The sequence below is a fragment of the Sphaeramia orbicularis genome, chromosome 21 (genome assembly GCF_902148855.1).
Source record: "Sphaeramia orbicularis chromosome 21, fSphaOr1.1, whole genome shotgun sequence".
NCBI classification, from domain to species: Eukaryota; Metazoa; Chordata; class Actinopteri; order Kurtiformes; family Apogonidae; genus Sphaeramia; species Sphaeramia orbicularis.
In genome coordinates, this window is record NC_043977.1 from 39,037,587 (window position 1) to 39,059,814 (window position 22,228).

A 22,228-nucleotide genomic window follows, 5' to 3' on the forward strand; every position below is an offset into this window, starting at 1 on the left:
ACGGTCAAGGAAATGTTATACATGGCATACACAGACGTAGTAGAGATCACAATTTGGGAACAATTCCTATACAAAACTTGAAATGAATTGGCATCTTCATTAATCCATGTGTACTAGTTGACAGTACTAGCCGTGTTATCACATCTTATGGAAATATTAAGAAGATGTCAGAAAAAGTGTGCTCGTTAGAACCTTCTTTAGTGCTTTCATCTCCCATTAAAGCTGTAATATGTACCCTTTTTGCACTGACATATCCATAAATTACTTGGTCTATTTCATATTTGGTTGAATTGTGTACTTGCATTATATCAAATGTTTCCAACAATGTCCAAGTTCAGAGAAAGCCATAAAATTTTTTTCAGTGTAAAGAACTGTTTCATTTGGTCTCCTATGAGTGATAGCCTATCAGTGATGTCGTATCTCCTTTACATATTATACATTTAAGTACATTTGGCACATTTTGTAAAGTTGATGAAGTTTTTTTTTTTTTTGCTTTGTTTTCACTTAGTGTTGGTTTGTAATCATGGCTCTTGTGTTCGCCAGGTTCCCTGCTGGAGACTTCCAACATGAGTAACCTAAGTGGCTTGTATCCTGGCCAACGCCTCGGTGACCCGTCTTCATATGAAGTAACACTGCTGAACCAGCTGAACGAAAGGCGTGATAGTACCACCAGCACCATCAGCTCAGCATACACCTTGAGTCGGCGTTCCTCTGGTATCTCGCCATGCTATTCCAGCCGGCGCTCCAGTGAAGCGTCCCAGTTTGGTGGTAACCGCCACAATAACATCAGTTCAGCTGACTCTTATGATCCAATTTCCACGGATCTGTCTCGCCGATCGAGTGAGGCCAGCCAGTGTGGTGGCGGTGTTGGTGGAGGAGGCGGAGGAGGTCTTCCAAGCTTGCTCAGTCTTACACCGGCTCAACATTATCGACTCAAGGCTAAGTATGCCGCTGCCATAGGTGGAGCTCCTCCTACTCCTCTCCCTAACATGGATCGAATGAGCTTAAGAACCCGCATGGCTCTGTACAATGACTCCCAGGAGGGCTTGTCCCACCCACTTCAGCAGCCGGCCTCTGGATCTGTACCCAGGCGATGCAGTGACATTGGGTATGGCAGCCAGAGCATGATGCCTCATGAAGTACCCAACAACCTTCCACGTCGTGCCAGTGACCCAGTGCGTCGACCTGTGGTGGACCCTCTCTCTTTCCCAAGGGTCCAGCGTTTTAACAGTATGAACAACATGAACCCAGTGAATGGTCTTTCAGCAGCAGAGCGCAACCAGACTCTAGCCATGCAGGGCTACACTCGCTCAGATGGCAGCTTGCAGCGATACCCATTTGCACCAAGGCCACCTAGCATCTCTGAGAATGTGGCCATGGAGAACATGGCAGTTGATGGTGTTATGATTGGGGGGGAGCAAACTACAGACGATGACATTGTGCTTCCGGATGATATGGTCCAGTACCTCAGGTCCCAGAATTCTGGCCCTTCAGCCCACAACTCGGGGCAAGTGAACTACCACCCCAACAACCAGTCTCAGGGCTACCAGACAAGCATGGCCCCACCAGCATCACTTTATGCACAGAGAAGGATGGCAATGGTGGATGCCACAATGACTCAGTCTGGTCAGGACATGCAGTCCTGTCATGTTGGTCCTGGAGGTTCTCAGCAGCCCTTCTCAGCACCAGCACACAACATGAGCAAGAATAACATGCCTGTGCAGTGGAATGAGGTTAGCTCGGGGACTGAGCTTACCAAACAACAGCAGCATCCTCTCAGGGGGAACCTTACTGTTGTCCAGCAAAGGCACAACTTTAGTACCTTCCAGGCTGGTCAGGGTCTGAGCAGCAACCAGCAGGTGGTACCTATGAGTCAGAATATGTCTATGCAGGGATATGCAAACCACAACAGCCAGAGGCAGATGAACATCACCCAACAGCAGAGGCAATGCAGCAATGTGAACTTTAGTGATCAAATGAGTCCTCAGCAAGGATTTGGCCAAGAATCAATCCCAAATTCTTTATCTGGGAGCACAAGCATGAGACAGAACAGGAACGTTATGGTACCTGCAGAACTGCCAAATTACAGAGCAAGGACACAAGCTGATGGGTATTCTCAAGTGGATCAGCAGCACAGTTACAACACTCTGTCCCAACAACAGCAGCAGCAGCAGCAGCAGCAGCAGAACAGTATCCCTAATGGAGGTAGAGGTATGTTACAACCCAGGCCTCCCACAGAGCCCAAATCCATTGGCAGACAACACGCAGGATCAAACATGATTCAACCAAATCGGATACCTCTGAAGACATCTGATTTGAGCCCATGTCGTGGTAATGACACCTCAGAGGCAAGCCCAAAGAGGCCCAGTGGGTCAGCAGCTCACAACTCTGAGAATCCCACCTCTGCTGTCTTTTACACCGGTCAGATTCATATGTTTGAACCTGCCAGCTTCGACACCCCAATGTCCCCCTGTGCCAGTCAAGCTCCTGCCAATAACACAGCTGCTGCAACAAACATGGCCTCACCAGGAGTCAACCAGGTTTCCAGCAGCACGGTGGATTCTTCAACTGGTGGATCTGGTCCAGTAGAGCACGTCCAGATCGACTTTGACACAATGCTTGATGATGGGGACCATTCTAGCCTCATGTCAGGCACTCTGAGTCCTGGTCTTCTGCAGAGCCTTTCTCAGAATTCGTCACGTCTCACCACCCCCCGCAACTCTGTCACCCTCGCTTCTGTACCTACAGGAATCGGCAACATGGCCATTGGTGACATGAACTCCATGCTCACAGCTTTGGCTGAAGAAAGCAAGTTTCTCAACATGATAAGCTGAGAGCAATCAAAAACCTCATCATCCATCCAGTCTTAACTAGTTCTACATCAGGAATATACGGATTACACAAGAAAGCACTGATTGAACAATGCTGAAATGGCGATTACATAATCTTTTTTCATTGTCAATAGAAATATGCTTATCTTGTAATATGTACTTCAGATTATACTATGTTACAGTGAAAAGTTAATAGTAAGAATAGCTAGGGTTAAGGACCATTTTCTATCATCATTTGTTAAAAAGCCATACTTTTTAGCTACAAATATATGATAGCCCAGGGTATATAAATGCATCTACAAATAATTCCCATTCAGTATTTGCTGGCATGATAGCCCTTTACAAAGTGGTGCACTGAAAGCAGTTCACATAGTGCCTTGCTGAGGACGTCAAGGTCGACCATCTGAGTACAACATGAAAACACAACAACCAGGAAGTGGACACGATGTGTAGTTAACAGATATTTTCTCATGAAGACCTTACCTTTATGTTTATAGATTATACTGTATGGTACTTTCTTTAAGTTATGATATTGACTTTTGATGGTTAAACTAGGGCTGTTGAAGCTAAACACAAACATTTAATCCAAGGAGGACACTTAGCTTTTTATTTAAAAAAGGTCATGTCACTCACATATTCCTGATCATATTGATTTTTCCTTTTTTGTTACTTTTTAGCTTTTTACACATCGTGGGAAGTTATATGAAGAGGTACCATTTCATATTTCTTTGTACAAGTTAAATAATAATATTTAACATACATGATAATAGATTTCCCGTTCCACCGCGTAAAGGACAGTGTTCAGCTATATGAAAAAACATTTTGATGACATAATTTTACATTGTCATTTTTTAACATGTTGACTTCAGCTTTTTCTGCTCATTTTAAACACACCATGAAGTTAAATTGAAAATACAGTTCATCAACTTCAACAAGAAATATGTGAGTAATTGCAGTTACTAAAATGACGCAGTGACAGCCCTAGTTTAACCATGTGGTTGTACAGCATTATGATCCACAGATATTAAGTGCTTTTTGATCATGGCCTGAGCTCTCGGGGATAGCAGCATTAAATCAGATTTCCTTCTTTGCCCTCTGGATCAGAGGCATCAACTCTCCGTGGTCCCATCTCACAAGGGTAAATGATTGAAAAGGACAAGGATATGCTTCTGTGTTAGTCTATCAAGGCACACTGAGCCTTGTGTCTGATGAAGAGCATTCTCTAAAAGAATATACAAGTACCTCTGTGTGTTCTCAGTAGAGATCCAGCCCTAATTACCACATTCATACCACCCCCCACCCCACCCCCTTTGCTTTACCCCATACCTCCCCTGGGCTCTGGATGAACTGCATAGAGTCCAGTAGTAAGTGACTTTGATAATGAAATCCTGTTTTGGACAGGATTGGAGAACAAACCCCTCAAATTCCTCAGTTTTATTATGTTTGCTGAATTTTTAAGTAGCCTTTAAAATGTTTGTGTGTATGCTACCATCCACTTTTACTACACTCAATGTGTGTGGGTTTGTGTGAGTGTGTATATAGCTTTTGTACATTTCAAATAAACTATCTCCCCCTTTTCTTTTAAATCTCACAGTGTTGCATTGCGTCTTTTTTTTTTTTTTTAAGTTACATGGGTTCTGTTCTCTGAAGGCTGCATGTAATAAAACTACTCCACAGATGAAGGAATGCCTTATTGGTCTGTGAAAAAAAAAAAAACTTGTACAGCAAGGATGTACAGTTGTGGAAAAAATTAGTAGACCATCAAAAGTCATCAAAAACAATGGTTATACAATCAAGTACTAACTCCTGTGTGTGTCATGTGACTGAAACAGACAGAAAAGAAAACATGGAATGCCTAAAAGCACTGTTTTTGGCAGTACAATGCCATAGATCAGGGGTGTCAAACTCATGTTAGTTCAGGGGCCACATACAGCCCAATATGACCTGTAGTGGGCTGGATCATTAAAGTAATAACATAATAATACATAAATAATATCAATTCCAAAATTTGTATGTCTAATTTCTATGTTTTAGAGTGAAAAAAGTAAGATTATGTTTTTAAAATTTTTACATCTACAAACTATCCTTTAAAAAAATGTGAAAAAACATGAACAAACCATGAACAAAATGAAATTTATTAAGAAAAAAAGTGTAATTTTAACAATTTATGCCATTATTTGGCCTCAGCTTCTCATTTTCACATGTTCATTACAACGTACAGATCACAGTGAATCTACAAATACACAAAACATTTAGTAACGGACAGAATATTGGTACAATTACTCTTAAATCTCTTAAGACATTTCAGGTTGTTCATATTTGTTCAGGTTTTTTACATTTTTTGTAAAAAGCTAGTCTGTAAATGTTAACATTTTTGTGTAATTTTACTTTTTTTTCCATTAAAACAAAGAGAAAAATATGTGGTTTTCGTTATTTATAGTTTATGATAGTATTTTACTGGTCTGACCCACATTAGATAGAATTGAACTAGATTTATTTTGACATCCTTGATTGTTAATATCTTCAGTGTAATTTTGGATTGGATCATTTGGCGGGCTGGTTTTGGCTCCCAGGCCGCATATTTGACACCCCTGTCATAGATATTGATGTAAGAACTGAAGTGATTTTGGTTATTATCAAGAAAACATGGAAAATGGATAGATATCAGCTCTGAAATTAAACTCTTATGAGCTATTTTTGTTGTAATTTTAATATTTTCCGTGGCTGTATACTAAAGACTGATATGAATACACCGACTAAATTATATCTACAAATGTAGTGTGTCTGACAGCATTTTATATTTTATCGTTTATTCAACAGGGGCTGTTCAGAATACACATTTTGTACCAGAAATAGCTGAGAGCTCATTTTCATCTGTAGTGCCTGAATGATGGCCAAATGGTACACGGGTTGTTTTGCACATTTACATAAATGGAATAAAGTAAAATACTAAACTGAAGACTGTAATATAAGACAATTACTATAGAGCGTTTCAGTTTTAAAAGATCTGGCAAATGATAACAGTGACTGCAGCAGCTGTCGTTTTATTAGACATCACTATTGTGTATCATGTAAGAAAGAGTAATAAATTAATTAAGATTCAATTTATGGATATTAAAGTGATTTAGACCCAAGAGGAATATTTTTGTAGTCTCATGAGGAAAATGACTGCTTCCTTTTGTCTAATTTATTATTTTTTTGCTCAGTGATTAGTATTCACAAATGCACAGTGGTTTAACACTAAATATTTCAATCTAATTTTGTCTTTTAAGCATTGTCAACATATCCAATAAATCGATATGATGAGTCAGTTTAGAGCAGGGGTGTCAAACTTATTTTCTTTCAGGGGCCATATTCAGCCCAATTTGATCTCCAGTGGCTGAACCAGTAAAATAATAACATAATAGCCTATAAATAATGACAACTCCAAATTTTTTAATGCAAAAAAATAACATTAAATGATGAAACTATTTCTATCCAAAACAAAAAGATGTGAGTAACTGGAAAAAAATGAAATTTCTGAAGAAAAATAAGTACAATTTTATCAATATTATGCGTCAACTTATGATTTATACATGTGCATTACGGATCAGATCTACCAAGGCACAAAACAGGCAGAATATTGTTAAAATTGCACTTATTTTTCTTTAGACATTCCAGGTTGTTCATATTTGTTCAGGTTATTGACATTTTACTGTTTAAGGATATCAGAATTTGATGTTCTTTGCAATAAATCAAAGAGAAAAAATTGGTGTTGCCATTATTTAGAGGCATAATATCATATTCTTTTTCTCACATTAAACCAAGAAGAACTTTTGGAGTCATTATTTCTTGGTTATTATGCTGTTATTTTTGAGTTTGATGCCCTTGACTGTTAATATCTTCAGGGTAATTTTTGCATTTTGCACTTTGTAAATTCATCTCACAGGCCAGATAGGAACCTTTGGCGGGCTGGTTTTGGCCCCCGGGCCACATGTTTGACATCTGTGGTTTAGAAGCATCTTTGGAAAGGTGACTTTACAAAGATGCCTCTAAGAAAGATGTTCTAATGATGATGTGTGAAGGTACAGTTGGGGAAAAAATTTTGACCATCAAAAGTCATTAAAAACAATGGTTATGCAATCAAGTACTAACTCCTGTGTGTATCATGTGACTAAAACAGGCAGAAAGGAAAACATGGAATGCCTAAAAGCGCTGTTTTTGTCAGTATAATGCCATAGATATTGATGTAAGAACTGAAGTGATTTTGGTTATTATCAAGAAAACATGGAAAACGGCTAGATATCAGCTCTGAAATTAAACTCTTATGAGCTATTTTTGTTGTTATCATTATATTTGTCCAAACAAATGTACCTTTAGTTGTACCAGGCATTAAAATGAACAACAAATTGAAGAAAACAAGGGTGGTCTAATAATTTTCTCCACCACTGTTTGTGACTTTAAGAAAGATGTCTATAAGAGATGTTTATCTCATCTTGAAATAAGGACTTTTGTAATAGTCTATCATTTCTATATATGTAAACTCTGTTGTTTTTCCAGAGGGGTAATGAACACACGTGTCAATAACTTTAGTAAGATACAAGAAGAAGTAAATGCACAACGTTAGAAACAAAAACATCAGAAATGGCTTCTACAGTCCGAAGTCAGTGCTAACCTGACCTCTGCTTGCACTTTATATCATCTTGAACTTGTTGGCCATCTTTTCCTAAGTATTCATGTGGTTTAATCTATAAAGCTTCTTTCAGAAGGCTTGGGCTGCCTTTTATTTTTTCTTTGCCCAGATGATCCCATGTAGCTTCTATAAAATTCATATTTTTTCATCTCTCCCCTACAAACATCTTTCTTGATGTGTGTATAATGAAGAGACTGTGCATTTTTATCCATGATTCTTCTGTGCATGGACAAAAAAACCCACCATTTTTGAAAACCCAGGTGAAAAACGATACTCTTCACATAAAACGCATACAGAGCAGTTTCTAAACTTAGATGGCATGTTGTCCAAAATTAACAGTGGCAGGCCGGCCCTGAGAAAACGGGTGTGAACGCAACATAAAACGGAAAAGAAGAGCAGAGAGGAAAAGAAAACCACCAGAGTAAAGGGTTAGAAAGCAGGAGAGAGACTAGAGATCAGGGCAGGGAATGTGTTATGAGAAAAGATGCAAAGTGCTAAAAGAAAAAGAACAAATCATTTTTAATTTGACAGCAAATTCAGCAGGGGACTGGTTGGAAATGGAGCCCACTGATTACTTTTGCCAGTGGAATTCCTTATTCTCTTAGAGAGAGGATGGGAGAAAAACAGCCCCAGGGTAAGGAGTCTCACCAGAGAGGAGAACAAGAGGTTAGTGAGGCAGAAAAGGATGATTAGACAAAGCACACAGATGAGGAGCGATGGTTTTCTCTGAAGCACGCAGCTCAGTGCTGACATACAGCAGAGTGCATCCGGATCTGAATACCCAAAAGAAGCAACCTGTTTCCCTTTTGCAATACTTAATATGAAATGTTTTAGATAAGATAAGATAAGATAAGATAAGATAAGATAAGATAAGATAAGATAAGATAAGATAAGATAAGATAAGATAAGATAAGATAAGATAAGATAAGATAAGATAAGCATACATTACATAACGTAACATAACATAACATCTATCTATCTATCTATCTATCTATCTATCTGTCTGTCTGTCTGTCTGTCTGTCTGTCTGTCTGTCTGTCTGTCTATCCATCCATCCATCCATCCATCCATCCATCCATTTTCTGATCCAACCTATTCCTTATTAGGGTTGCAAAAAAACGTCAATTAAACTACACTGAAACACAGTTAAAGTAGTAAAAAAAAAAAAAAAGAAGCAAAACAATAATAAACTACAACAAAAGTATCATATTAACCCTTTCATGCATACTGGTCACTACACTGGACAGTTATTCTACAGCTGTTCTCTTGTATATTCATGGGTTTAGTTGTTTTAGTTCCATATCAGCCAACACAATGGATGCTTATGCATCATCCCATAAACTGAAATTCATACCATTACTATAACTTTGCTGTTTTTGATAAACCTGATCTGCACTAACATGTTTTAGTGTAAATCAATTGTTATATGTTAGACAAAAAGTTTTTTTTTTTTTTTTTTTTTTTTTTGGCATATTAACACCATGAAGTGAGTAATAACTAGCAGTAGAATACGTTAAAGTGTGAGAAAACATCAGATTAGAAGGATTAAAATCTTTTTATTTAATTGTTTTTATCTGCCTTTCTGATATTGGGTTTTAAACACGTTTCGTTACTTCAAAAATTAAACGCACGGACATTTTTGTAACTTCATTAAAAAAAAAAAAAAACTTGATTGCTTTTTTTCTCATGCCTAAGGAGGAATAAAAAAAGAAGAAAGAAAAAAATCTTGACTAAGGTTGTCATAATACATGCATGAAAAGGTTAAAGTGCTCTCAGTGTATACAAAGCCCCATTGTGATATTTCTACGGTATCTTCTGTCCATATCATCATCATCATCATTCCTCCTCCCCCACTCCCAGCGGGGCAAAATATCTTCTATAGCAGTTATATTTGTGTTTCCTAAACTTACAGTCTGGACCCAAGGGGTAAAAGACGTAACAAGATAAATATGACATGAGAAAGACATGATGTAACATGTATGAGGACTAAAATAGTGTAGAAGACAGAAAAAGACAAAAAAGGAAATCTTCAGGGATGTGTTCTGACAGTGGATGAGTCAGTAAAAATCCAGACCTTTAGTAATTAATGATGTATTTTTGGGAGTTGAAAAACTTCAGGAGCCACTCTGCAACACGTTAAAAATCACACATACTTGACACAGTACTATTATTGCCTGTTGTACAGCTAACACACTGGTAGTCAACTGCCATTTTATGCGGCAAATATCACATATATTAATATTTGATTTGTTACATTCAGTTTGCTTTATCCAGTTTCTGGACATCCATGATAATCTAGTCATATTTATGCTCCACTGGATCTAAACTAACAATCATGTGGAAATTTTTGTGTTGTTCTAATTACTTTAATTTTCTTTTTCCAGCAATTCTTTTACATGAAGTGTATCTAATTTGATTTCTTGTCTGTTTTGGAAAATTAATAACAGCGTCCATTCCTCTGTGACTGGAGACATAATCCATAAGAGTTTAGAGTGTGGTTGTGAGAGGTAACTACAGTCGTTTTCATTACTGTACAAAACTATTTCAAAGTTAGGATGATTTTATGAGACTGTTACTGAAAGAGGTTAAAACTTACCAGAGCATTAGGTATATTATATTAATATTAAATAATAATGATGATGATGATGATGATGATGATGATGATGACGATGACAACAATAATAATAATAGTCCTATATTAACATAGAAGCATTCATTGGAATTAAAAATCAATTACTTGAATGTAGTTGGTAAATTTTGTGGGAATGTTCTTAAGCCATAAAGACCCAAACATCCACCTTTGACCAAAACCATCTACTGATGTAACTGTTTAATACCTGCTGATCCAATAATCCTATCAATACATGTAAATAATTGGTGTACAATACAGTTTGTCATCTTTTCATGGTCACCAGATATGACCCATTTGGACGTTCAGAGGCTCCGTAGTTACCATGGAAACACTGTCATCTTCTACAACATTGATTCGCCAGTAAAACCCACAGAGTCAGATCAATGACAGTGGATGGAGACACTGGGTTTATGCTCAGTTAATGATAGATTTTACTGAAAAATTCAGTTTTTCTTCAGTTTTCTCTGTTCTTGATCTAATAACCTTCAACTTTATTATAAGCTTTTATGCACATCCACATGATCAGTGAATTAATTATAGGAAAATACATTAATTTACTGAAAAAAAGCACAAAATACAGAGGATAATATTAGAATAAATGGCAATAAATCACTTAAGAAAGGTTAAATAGAGAGAAAAATTAATTTGGGAACTACCACAAAAGTCACACTGGGTCTTTATGGGTTAAGCACTTCCCCTATATCAGTGTTTCTCAAACTGTGGGGCGGCCCCTCTGGGGGGGGGGGGGGGGGGGGGGGGGGGGGGGTATGAAGGCTTGTGCATAGGATCTCTCCTGGGTGTTTTTTTTTCTTCAGGTTAGAACATGTAGCAGGTGAAACTAATGTTTTAGTGTTGGAGCACACTGGACTCATTTCAGGGACGTACAACAAACAAATCTACTGCCATGGTGATCTGTCACTAGACTAAAGAGTTTAGGTTTGGAGAATGGACAAGGATTGGACTGGAAATGAAAAATGTGCAATGTCTCTGTTTTTGCAGGTTGTGCAGTTTGCACTTTAATGTTGTGAGATGTGCAATGGAAATGGGCTTAACGCAGCCACTGATATTGTTAAAATGTTCATCTTTTGACCAAAATTTGTTTGTTGTTCTAAAAAAGTAACTTTATTGTCATAGTTGTAAGATAATTGCACATTTCCTGTTTTTATTTGGAAAAATATTGTCTGAGGGAGCAGTCGTGTTGAGTTTATTTGTATTGTTCAAGCAAAAATCTAAGTTATTTTTACTTTGCACAACAAATTATTCAAGGAAAAGCAAAAAGTATTGTTACTTTCAATAACAGTTATAATTGCACCACTGTTACAATGTTGTTGGGGTTGAGGGGGGCCTGGAGATTTTTCTTCCTCCAAAGGGGGGCCCGACAGAAGCTTTGATTGAGAACCACTGCTCTATACGGAGGTGCGGTGAGGTCTAATGTGATACCATGTCATGAAGTGGAGGACAGACAGAAGCTCAGCTGTCTCTAAGTTGGCCAACATTTCACTCTGGGGCTTTAAAGTATTGCTTTTCACTACACAGAAGGCATTCGGAGGAACTCAGCTGTTGGTTGGTGGCATTCACACCCTGGAATATGACCGCTTCCAGACAAAACAAAACAGAGGAGCAGGGGGTCAAGTGGATGACAGATCACTGGACACAACACAACAAATGGAATCACCAAAGATGAAAAAAACAAAGTTCTTAGTCACAATGTTCACTAAATTATAAACAAATGGGATATCATATTTATGGGCCCACAAAGTGACCTGATAAAACTATTGAATGGATGGGACTTTGTACAACTTAACTTAAAATTCTGCCTTAATTATGTTTAAATATTGTAAATCCTAACACATTTGTTCTAACACTACAAGCAGCTCAAATCAGAATCTATTACATCAAACTCATTTTAGGTCAGTGGCCACTTCCAGACCGATTTGATCTCAAGCAGGCAAGACCAGTAAAATAATAGTATAAAAACCTATAAATAATAACGACAAAAAGTTTCTCATGTGGGACATACATGTGTATTACAACTTACAGACTGCAGTGGATCTACACAAGCACAAAACATTTAGCAACAGGCAGAATATTGTTAAAATTCCAGCTATTTTTCAGGTTGTCCATGGCTATTTAGATAATTCACATTTTTTTGTTGTGAAAGGATAGTTACCTCCGCCAAGGAGGTTATGTTTTTGCCAGGGTTTGTTTGTTTGTTTGTTTGTTTGTCTGTTTGTCTGTCCGTTAGTGTGCAACATAACTCAAAAAGTTATGGACAGATTTTGCTGAAATTTTACAGGGTTTGTTGGAAATGGGATAAGGAAGAAATGATTAAATTTTGGTGGTGATCGGGGGTGGGGGGGCCCACGGGGGGGCCCATTTCCAACAAACCCTGAAAATTTCATCAAAATCTGTCCATAACTTTTTGAGTTATGTTGCACACTAACGGACAGACAAACAGACAGACAAACAAACAAACAAACAAACCCTGGCAAAAACATAACCTCCTTGGCGTGGGGGGGGCCCACAGGGGAGGCCACTGATCAGCCTTGGCGGAGGTCTGCGCTCTCCGAGTGCTTCTAGTTTGTAAATGTTTTATTTTTTTCACACTAAACAGGGGTGTCAAACATATGGCCCGGGGGCCAAATGCGACTCGCCAAAGGGTCCAGTTTGGCCTCTCGGATGTTTTTGCCAAGTGCAAAAATTCCACAGTCTTGAATTGAATTAAGCAAAAAAAATTAGCTTGAATTAAGGAAAAAAATCTTGAATTACGCCAGAAAAAATTCTTCAATTAAGTAAAAAAAGATCTTCAGTTAAGTAAAAAAAATCTTCAATTAAGCCAAAAAAAATCACAAATTTAGCAAAGAAGCTTGAATTAAGAAAAAAAAAAATAAAAAAAAAACTTCAATTAAGTAAAAAAAAATCTTGAATTAAGCCAAAAAAAATCTTCCGTTAAGTTAAAAAAAATCTTGAATTAAGCCAAAAAATAATCTTCAATTAAGTTTAAAAAAAAATCTTGAATTAAGCCAAAAAAAATCTCCAATTAAGTAAAAAAAAAATCTTCAATTAAGCAAAAAAAAACTTCAATTAAGTAAAAAAAATTTGAATTAAGCCAAAAAAAAAAAAATCTAGAATTGACAACTTAATTTTTTTTTTCTTTGTTTTAGTGCAAAAAATAACATTAAATTGTGAAAATATTTACATTTACAAACTATCCTGTAACAATAAAATGTGAATAACCTGAACAAATATAAACAACCTGAAATGTCTAAAGAAAATTAAACACAATTTTAACAATTTTTCTGCCTGTTACAAAGTGTTCAGTGTCTTTGTTGATCTGATCTATAATGCACATGTAGAAATGATAAGTTGAGGAATAATATTGTTAAAATTGCACTAAATTTTCTTATGGTTTTTTTTTTAATTTAAATTACAGTTTTTTCAGGTTTTTTTTTTTTTTGGATAGTTTATAAAAGTAAGTATTTTCATAATTTAATGGGGTTTTACACTAAAACAAAGACAAAAATTTGGAGTTGTCATTATTTATAGGTTATTACGTTGTTATTTTTCTGGTCCGGCCCACTTCAGATCAAATTTGGCTGAATATGGCCCCTACTACAACCATATTATACTACATGTGACCTTTGTACACATTCATACTCTGTATAAAGTTCATATAACGGTCACATGTAGTATAATATGGTTAAGTAAGATATAATAAAAGTATAGATCCACATTCCCAGCCTGACCTCAGTGCTTGGTCTATTTATGCACCAAAGGACGTGGAAAACATAATCTCAATTTAAACATTTCCATCTTTAAATACCTCTACAGGTATTGTACATAAAGAATCCTGTTGCGGCTTTAGCTCATATATATAGATTTTGTGACTTATGTATGTCTTTGTTATGGCCTATTTGCTTCTTTTTATCTTCTTTTTATCTCTTTTATCCTTCCTTTACCATGTCTTCTAAATTATTCTCGTTTTATGTTCTTAGCATGAAATTCCTTTTTATGTGAAACCATTAGTCACAGCTATTTTGACCGTGATGAAACGTTGAATCTCAATGGGACTTTCCTGGATAAATAAAACTAAATAAATAGTAATAATAATAGCTTGAAATGTGGTGACTGCGAATACAACAGCATCATTTTCACTGTTATGAAAGCATCCAGTGCATCCTATAGATAGGGCATCATCATCCTGAGACAAAGAGACTACTCGCATCAGTTTTTTCCTTTAATTTGTCACTCCCATCAGTTTTTTCCTTTAATTTGTCACCCTTCTGTAATTTCCCACTTGGGGAGAATTGAGTTACTCAGCACTTCACTGTTTCCCACAGGGGTGTGAACAATAGCTCATTGTTTCATCATGCTTCCACTGGTATTTCTCGTGGAAATATAATGAATTGTCTTATCAGTATGTTGTTAAATATATATAGCTTAGAAGGAAAAAACTACAGGATCATTTGTTCAAGATACTTTGATTAATTATGTTTATTGCTCAACAACGCTGCCAATAGGAATTCAAGGTGCACTTTTTTTTTTTTTTTTTTTTTTTTTACGTATTATTTCTGGACTGAGTATAGAATTTTTTCTTGCATATGAAACCAGATGACCAAGTCCAAAACTGGCACAGAAGTAAAATTTGATTTGATTTTGATTTATTCATTTCGAACATGCAAGGAAAGAAAACAAAACAAAATAAACAAAATAAAACATTTAAATGGACAGAATCTATCTTCAGCACATACAAGTCTGAATATTGCATGGTCAAAAAGGAGTAGGAAGAAGTATAAACTTATCTAATCCTACCCCTCAGTGCTTTTTCACCTTTATTACTAACTTGATGCAAGAATCAAACAATACTATTTTCCTAATTTTGGCATCGAACCACAACAAATACATAATGCAGTAACTGAATTATACACAACAATATGATCATGGCAGTACAGTCATACAAACAGACTCAACAAATCAACCACTTTCTTCAATAATTACAGCATATTTACATCATCATCCATAAACAAACAGGCCTCATTGTCATTATTAAATACTGTACCTTTCAAGAATATTTTTTTTCTTTTTACATCTTTTTTTAAATTGAATTATGTTTGATATTTGTTTTATCTCCACACACAATTTGTTCCACAGTTTTACTCCACAGATGGTGATACAGAAACTTTTTAACGTAGTGCGTACTTTATGAATCTTTAAATTTAGCTTTCCCCTTAAATCATAGCCTCCCTCTCTTTCACAAAACATTTCTTGAATATTGCCCGGCAGTAACTTATTCTTTGCTTTATACATTATTTGAATAGTTTTGAATTTCACAAGGTCAATGAGTTTTAAAGTTTTAGACTGACAAAATAGTGGATTTGTGTGTTCACGAAAACCAACATAGAATAGAACACAGATTTCCAAATAAAGACCCTACTGAATTAAACTTTCAGAGCAACTGGACTCAGATCAGATCACGACTGGATTATATAATTTTAATCTGATTTCCGAACCCTTGTTTTTCTTTTGAACACCCTATTTGAACCGAGATTTGATCCGATCCAGATTACGTCTGACCAACTGGACCCTGAGCTTTGTTTTCTTTTCAACCCCCGCCTCATGTTTTTCCTTTAATTTGTCACCCATGTGTTGATGTAGATTAAATTATGAAACTGAAATATAAATAGGATCCAGCATTGTTGATTTGAGCGTACTTTATTTGTACAAGTATGGGAGTGTGTCACACTTTGCTCTTTGACCTTTGGAGGGCAGGTCATCATAATAAAACGATTCACTGGCTGCTTTCTCCTCGGGCTCGGCTCAGATTTTCATCAAAGGCTTCCTGCGTGGAGCCCTGTGCCCACTGAGATCAGACGGATGTGACCCGTGTCTGAGTCAGGGTTACCTACTGCTCCAGCAGAGCTTTGGCCCGTCCTGCTGCTGCTCGCCCAAAGGCAGAACGTGCCCTGCTAAACTCTGGAAGTGCAAGAGTTACGATCAACTCGCACTGTGCCTAGGGGATGTCTGTGATGAAGGCCAGCATTGTGGCCTTCCTCGGGGGTGTAAGAGTCCCGGGTCAGTCCATAACCCCAATCATGACCTCTCTTAGGTTATCCTCTATTGCCAGCCAAACTGGAGGTCAGATGCTACGAGAGCTCCGTCATGAGTAGGCCGTTAAGGAATGCTGCAGTTTGATTGAAGTTAGGGGGATCTTATGATTAAAGGCTTATGTGAGCAAAACCAAAAGTCGGGAGTGGATGACCTCAGCTTAGCTCTCGGTCAGTAGCGTCTAGAGCTCGTCTTTTATGGCTTTTAGGGTTTTCCTTTTCCTGTTGGCACAAAGAATGCACACCCTACTCTTTTCTCCAACGCACAGCACTGTCCCTTTAAAATGAAGGCTTTATTAGTGTCAGCCATGTTGGGAAGGTTACCTCTGAAAGGGCTTAGATTGTCAAAAATGTCATTGTTTATTTTAACCCATAAGGACATTTGTGGCAGTTCCCAAATGAATTCTTCTCTATATTTAACATTCCTTCAGTGATTTATCACCATTTATTGAAATGTTATCCTCTGTATTTTGTGTTTTTTTTTTTTCAGTGGAAATCAGGTATTTTCCAACATTTTATTTACTGATCATGTAAATGTTCAAAAAACTCAGATTAAAGTTGAGGATTACTGTATCAGAAATAGATTAAACGGAAGAAAAAGTGGCAGTAACTGAATATAAACCAAGTGTGTCCATCCACTGTCACTGATCCAACTCTGTGGGTTTTACAGGTGAATCAGTGCTGTAGATCACAGGTGTCAAACATGCGGCCCGGGGGCCAAAACCAGCCCGCCAAAGTTTCCAATCCGGCCCGTGGGATGAATTTGCAAAGTGCAAGTTAGGGCATCAAACTCAAAAATATAATAACCTATAAATAATGACAACACCAATTTTGTCTCTTGGATTTAGTGCAAAAACATTAAATTATGAAAATATTTACATTAAGAAACTTACAATAAAATGTGAATAACCTGAACAAATATGAACAACCTGAAATGTCTAAAGAAAATGAAGTGCAATTTCAAAAATATTTTGCCTGCTACTAAATGTTTTGTGCCTTCGTAGATCTGATCTGTGTGATGGGCTAAGTACAAAGGCTGAACCCAAAAGCAAGACCACAAAATACAAGTAAAGTTGAGTGTTTTTATTAAACACTAACAGGTAAAATTATACAACACAGATATAATATTAATTCTGTGATGCCACTGAGTCCGGGGCTAAACGTCTGGGCTGCGGGTGGATACGGCTGACGACCGGCTTGGCCGGGCCGGGAAAACCCCAACGGAATCCCCACTAGGGACAAACAGAGGGTGGTCAAAAAACAAGCCAGGTCATACACAGGGAAGCAATCAAACAAGCAACGGTACATGGGGGACAGGCAGAACTCACGGTCAGTAATCCAGGCGGATGGTCGAAGCACAGGTAAACGGTGGAGGCTGAGGTAACAAAGGGAGTAGGCAGAATCAGAGTCGGGTACACGAACCAGGTCGTTGACGAGCAGGCAGGATAGGCACAGGCAGAATCAGTGGTCGAGGGACAAAAACGGGTCAAAAACGGCAGACAGACTAACAGGATCCAAAAACGCTGGTGAGTGAGCACAACAAGTTGTAGAACACAAACTGGCAACTAAACAAGGGAAGACACAGGGTTTAAATACACAAGAGGGCAGGAAGACAATTGGACACAGGTGGAGACAATCAGGGAGGAGTTAGGTAATCAGCACAGGTGGAGCAATCAGGGAAAGGAAGTAAAGACACCAGACATGACACATGAGGGAAACTTAACAAAATAAAACAGGAAATGACAGACAAAACAGAAAAGACAGACAAATCCAGACAGTCTGGGAGCAGACATGACAATCTGTAATGCACATGTAGCCTATAAACGATAAGTCGAGGCATAATATTGATAAAATTGTAGTTATGTTTCTTAACAAATTTCATTTTTTTCAGGTTATTCACATCACTTTTGTTTGGATAGTTTGTAAATGTAAATATTGGCATAATTGAACGTTATTTTTGCACTAAAACAATTTAGAGTTGTCATTATTTATTGGCGGTCATGCCATTATTTTACTGGTCCAGCCCACTTCAGATTAAATTGGGCTGAATGTCGCCCCCAGAAGAAAATGAGTTTGACACCCCTGTTGTAGAAGATGATGGTGTTTCCATGGTAACAACAGAGCCTCTGAATGTCCACATGGGTCATATCTGATGACCATGTGGATCAACGGGAATTAAACAGTTTATATCAGTAGATGATTTTGGTAGATGGTGGATGTTTGGGTCTTTATGGGTTAAAGTCACTTCATATATTTTGATGACTTTTCTAACAATGGGTAATTAAGATGAAAACTACTGAAACATACATTAAACAGTAAGTAAATAGTAAGTAAATTTTATTTATAGAGCACTCTTCACAGACGGAGTCACAAAGTGCTTTATCAATTCAAATCAGAATCAAATTAAGTTTACAGAGACCCAACAGAATCCTTCAGGAGCAAACACTTGTGATTGGTGACAGTGGCGAGGAAAAACTTCCCTTTAACGGGCAGAAACCTCGAGCAGACCCAGACTCCTGAAGGATGGCTGTCTTCCTTCTGCCTGTCTGCCTAAACAGGGCATCATAAACCTCACACAGACTACAGATTACCAGATTACTTCCTCAACAGGTTATACAGGATCCGACATTCAAGATTCAAGAATGTTTACTGTCATTTTGTGCATATAATGACATTTTTCTTAGAGGTAGTTGTCGGCTAAATGCAGCCCAACACACACAACAACAACAGTGATTAATTTGCCATCGTATTTTCAAAAGTCAAGCCAAATCATCTAAATCACAGGTGTCAAACATGTGGCCCGGGGGCCAAATCTGGCCCGCCAAAGGGTCCAATCCAGCCCGCGGGATGAATTTGTGAAATGCAAAAATTACACTGAAGATATTAACAATCAATGGTGTCAAAATCATTTTAATTCAGGTTCCACATACAGACACATACAGTCCAATTAGATTTCAAGTGGGTCAGACCAGTAAAATATTATAATAATAACCTAAAAATAATCATAAGCCCAAATTTTCTCTTTGTTTTTGTGTTGTAAAATAATTCAATTACATGAAAATGTTTACATTACCAAACTATACGTTTACAAAAAACATGAATAACCTGAACAAATATGAACAAACGGAAATATCTTAAGAAAAGCAAATGCAATTTTCCCAATGTTCTGCCTGTTACTAAATGTTTTGTGTGATTGTAATGCACATGTGTAAATGATAAACTGATAAACCAAGGTATAATATTGTTAAAATTGCACTTGTTTTTCTTAAGACAATTCAAGTTGTTTATGTTATTCAGATTTTTAAGGAAACTTTGTGGATGTAAACCTGATCATAATATAATTTTACTTTTTTCACTGTTATTATTTTACTGGTCCAGCCCACTTGAGATCAAATTGGGCTGAATGTGGCCCCTGAACTAAAATGAGTTTCACACCCCTGACATAAAATAAAAGGTTATATTTGGATGTCAACACTGTAATTTTCATTAGTAACTGTAAGCTAATTAAAGATTTTTCTCTGTAACGGATGACAATAAAAGTAAATTTGTCATTTGGTGATGTAATGATGTTACATAATTGAATTAATACCTCACACTTCAAGTTTGTCGTGCATTTGCTTTTATGCCGTGAGGAATAAAAGGACTTCTTTAAAATTCCTTCTATGTATTAAAAAGTTAAAGAATGACCTGTTATTGTGGCAAAGTAAGAATGCACTGGGTAAAGACCACAGGGAGTATGGGCAGGTCTGTTTTTCCTAATGTTCCTTTGGTTTGGCTCATTCACATTTTCTCCAGGCCACGATGACCAAAGCACCTCCCCAGCGCTGTGAAAATCCACTCATTGGAGCAGTTTTGCGTCTCCTGTAGCAAACACACTAATACGCCAAAGGTTTCCCTCCCTAAACCTGAACCTTTGACCTTGTTCAGGGGTTGGAAGACTGGGTTTGTAACTGATGTTGCTACATAAAAGCAACTGAGGATGGACTAGTATTTTCACGTCCCCAACACTGTAATTACATACTGGAAATGCCAACTAGAACTCTAGTCTGAAAAGCTGCGCACAGCTGAGAGGGACAACAGGGCTTTTAAAAAGCACTCTGCGGCAGAACGTACCCTTACAACACTGACAACACCTATTTAAAGGTGTTTTCTATAATCACAGATACCTGGAGTTCCTTAACCCTTTCATGCATGAATTATGACAACCTTAATCAAGAGTTTGTTGTTTTTTTCCTGAGTGTTTCTATTCCTCTTTAGGCATGAAAAAAATTGAAACATTTTTGTGAACCTAATTTTCATGGAGTTCCAAAAATATCCACTCAGCTGGACACCATGTGTTTAATTTCAGAAGCAAAGAAACATGTATTTACTGATACACTGTGTCAAAACTAGGAAATAAAAACATGTTTAATGCTGCTAATCTGATGTTTTCTCACATTTTAACATACCTGCATGGTGATAATATGCAAAAAAAAAACAAACAAAAACATCAGCTTTACAATCTAATAAAAATTACAAATATTTTCCACTCAAACATGTTAGAGCAGATCAGGTTTATCTAGAACAGCAAAGTTACAGTAATGGTATGAATTGTAGTGTATGGGATGATGCATAACTGTCCAATGTGTTGTCTAATATGGAAATAAAACAACAAAATCCATAAAAGAACACCTTTGAACAGCTGTCCACTGTAGTGACCAGTATGCATGAAAGGGTTAAAGCAGGGGTGTCAAACTCATTTTAGTTCAGGGGCCATATTCAGCCAAATTTGATCTGAAGTGGGCTGGACCAGAAAAATGATAACATAATAACCTATGACAACTCCAAATTTTTTTCTTTGTTTTAGTGTAAAAAAAATCCCATTAAATTATGAAAATACTTACTTTTATAAACTATCCAAAAAAAAAAAAAAAACCTGAAAAAACTGAAATTTAAATTAAAAAACGTATTATGGATCAGATCTACAAAGGCACTGAACACTTAGTAACAGTCAGAAAAATTGTTAAAATTGTGCTTAATTTTCTTTAGAGATTTCAGGTTGTTCATATTTGTTCAGGTTATTCACATTTTATTGTTACAGGATAGTTATAGAAATATTTTCATAATTTAATGTTATTTTTTTTGCACTAAAACAAAGGAAAAAATGTAAGTTGTCAATTCTAGATTTTTTTTGGCTCAATTCAATTTTTTTTTTACTTAATTGGAGATTTTTTTTGGCTTAATTGAAGTTTTTTTTAACTTAATTGAAGATTTTTTTTTTGCTTAATTCAAGATTTTTTTTTAATTTAATTGAAGATTTTTATTTTTATTATTTTTTTGCTTAATTGAAGATTTTTTTTAAACTTAATTGAAGATTTTTTTTTTTTATTAATTCAAGAATTTTTTTTTATTAATTGAAGGGTTTTTTTTGGCTTAATTCAAAATTTTTTGCTAAATTTGAGATTTTTTTTGGGCTTAATTGAAGATTTTTTTTTTTTTACTTAACGGAAGATTTTTTTTTACTTAATTGAAGATTTTTGTTTTTTGGCTTAATTCAAGATTTTTTCCTTAATTCAAGCTAAATTTTTTTTTTGCTTTATTCAATTCAAGACTGTGGAATTTTTGCACTTGGCAAAAACATCCCAGGGGCCGAACTGGACCCTTTAGCGGGCCGCATTTGGCCCCCAGGCCGCATGTTTGACACCCCTGGGTTAAAGAAAAAAAAAAACCCTCAGCTCTGATACATCTTCATACCTTCATAAATCAATGGAGCAAAGAGGTTGCAGGTGCCATAAGGCATTTTAGAGAAAACTAACCACAGCACATAAGGCTCTGGGGTCAGTTACCTTTAATTGTTGCAGGAGTCACTTGAACATAAGGTCTGACCATCTCACAAGTATCACATATTCACCCCTCTTTTCCCCAGGGTGCGAGGCAGGAAAGGGGGTCTGATGCAGCACAAAAATCAGCCCAGACAAAACACAGATTGTTTCCTTCCATACAATGCACA

General features: G+C 36.8%; 1 protein-coding gene across 1 annotated transcript in view; it reads left to right on the top strand.

Annotated features, from left to right (window-relative positions):
• Positions 1-4,422, top strand: part of gli2a (GLI family zinc finger 2a) — a 149,343-nt gene extending 144,921 nt beyond the window's left edge. Inside the window, exon 14 of the mRNA XM_030125569.1 lies at positions 544-4,422. Within this exon, the coding sequence (XP_029981429.1) occupies positions 544-2,834 (2,291 nt within the window). The 3' untranslated portion in view covers positions 2,835-4,422. The remainder of the gene's footprint in view (positions 1-543) is intronic.
• The last annotated feature ends 17,806 nt before the right edge of the window (positions 4,423-22,228 follow it).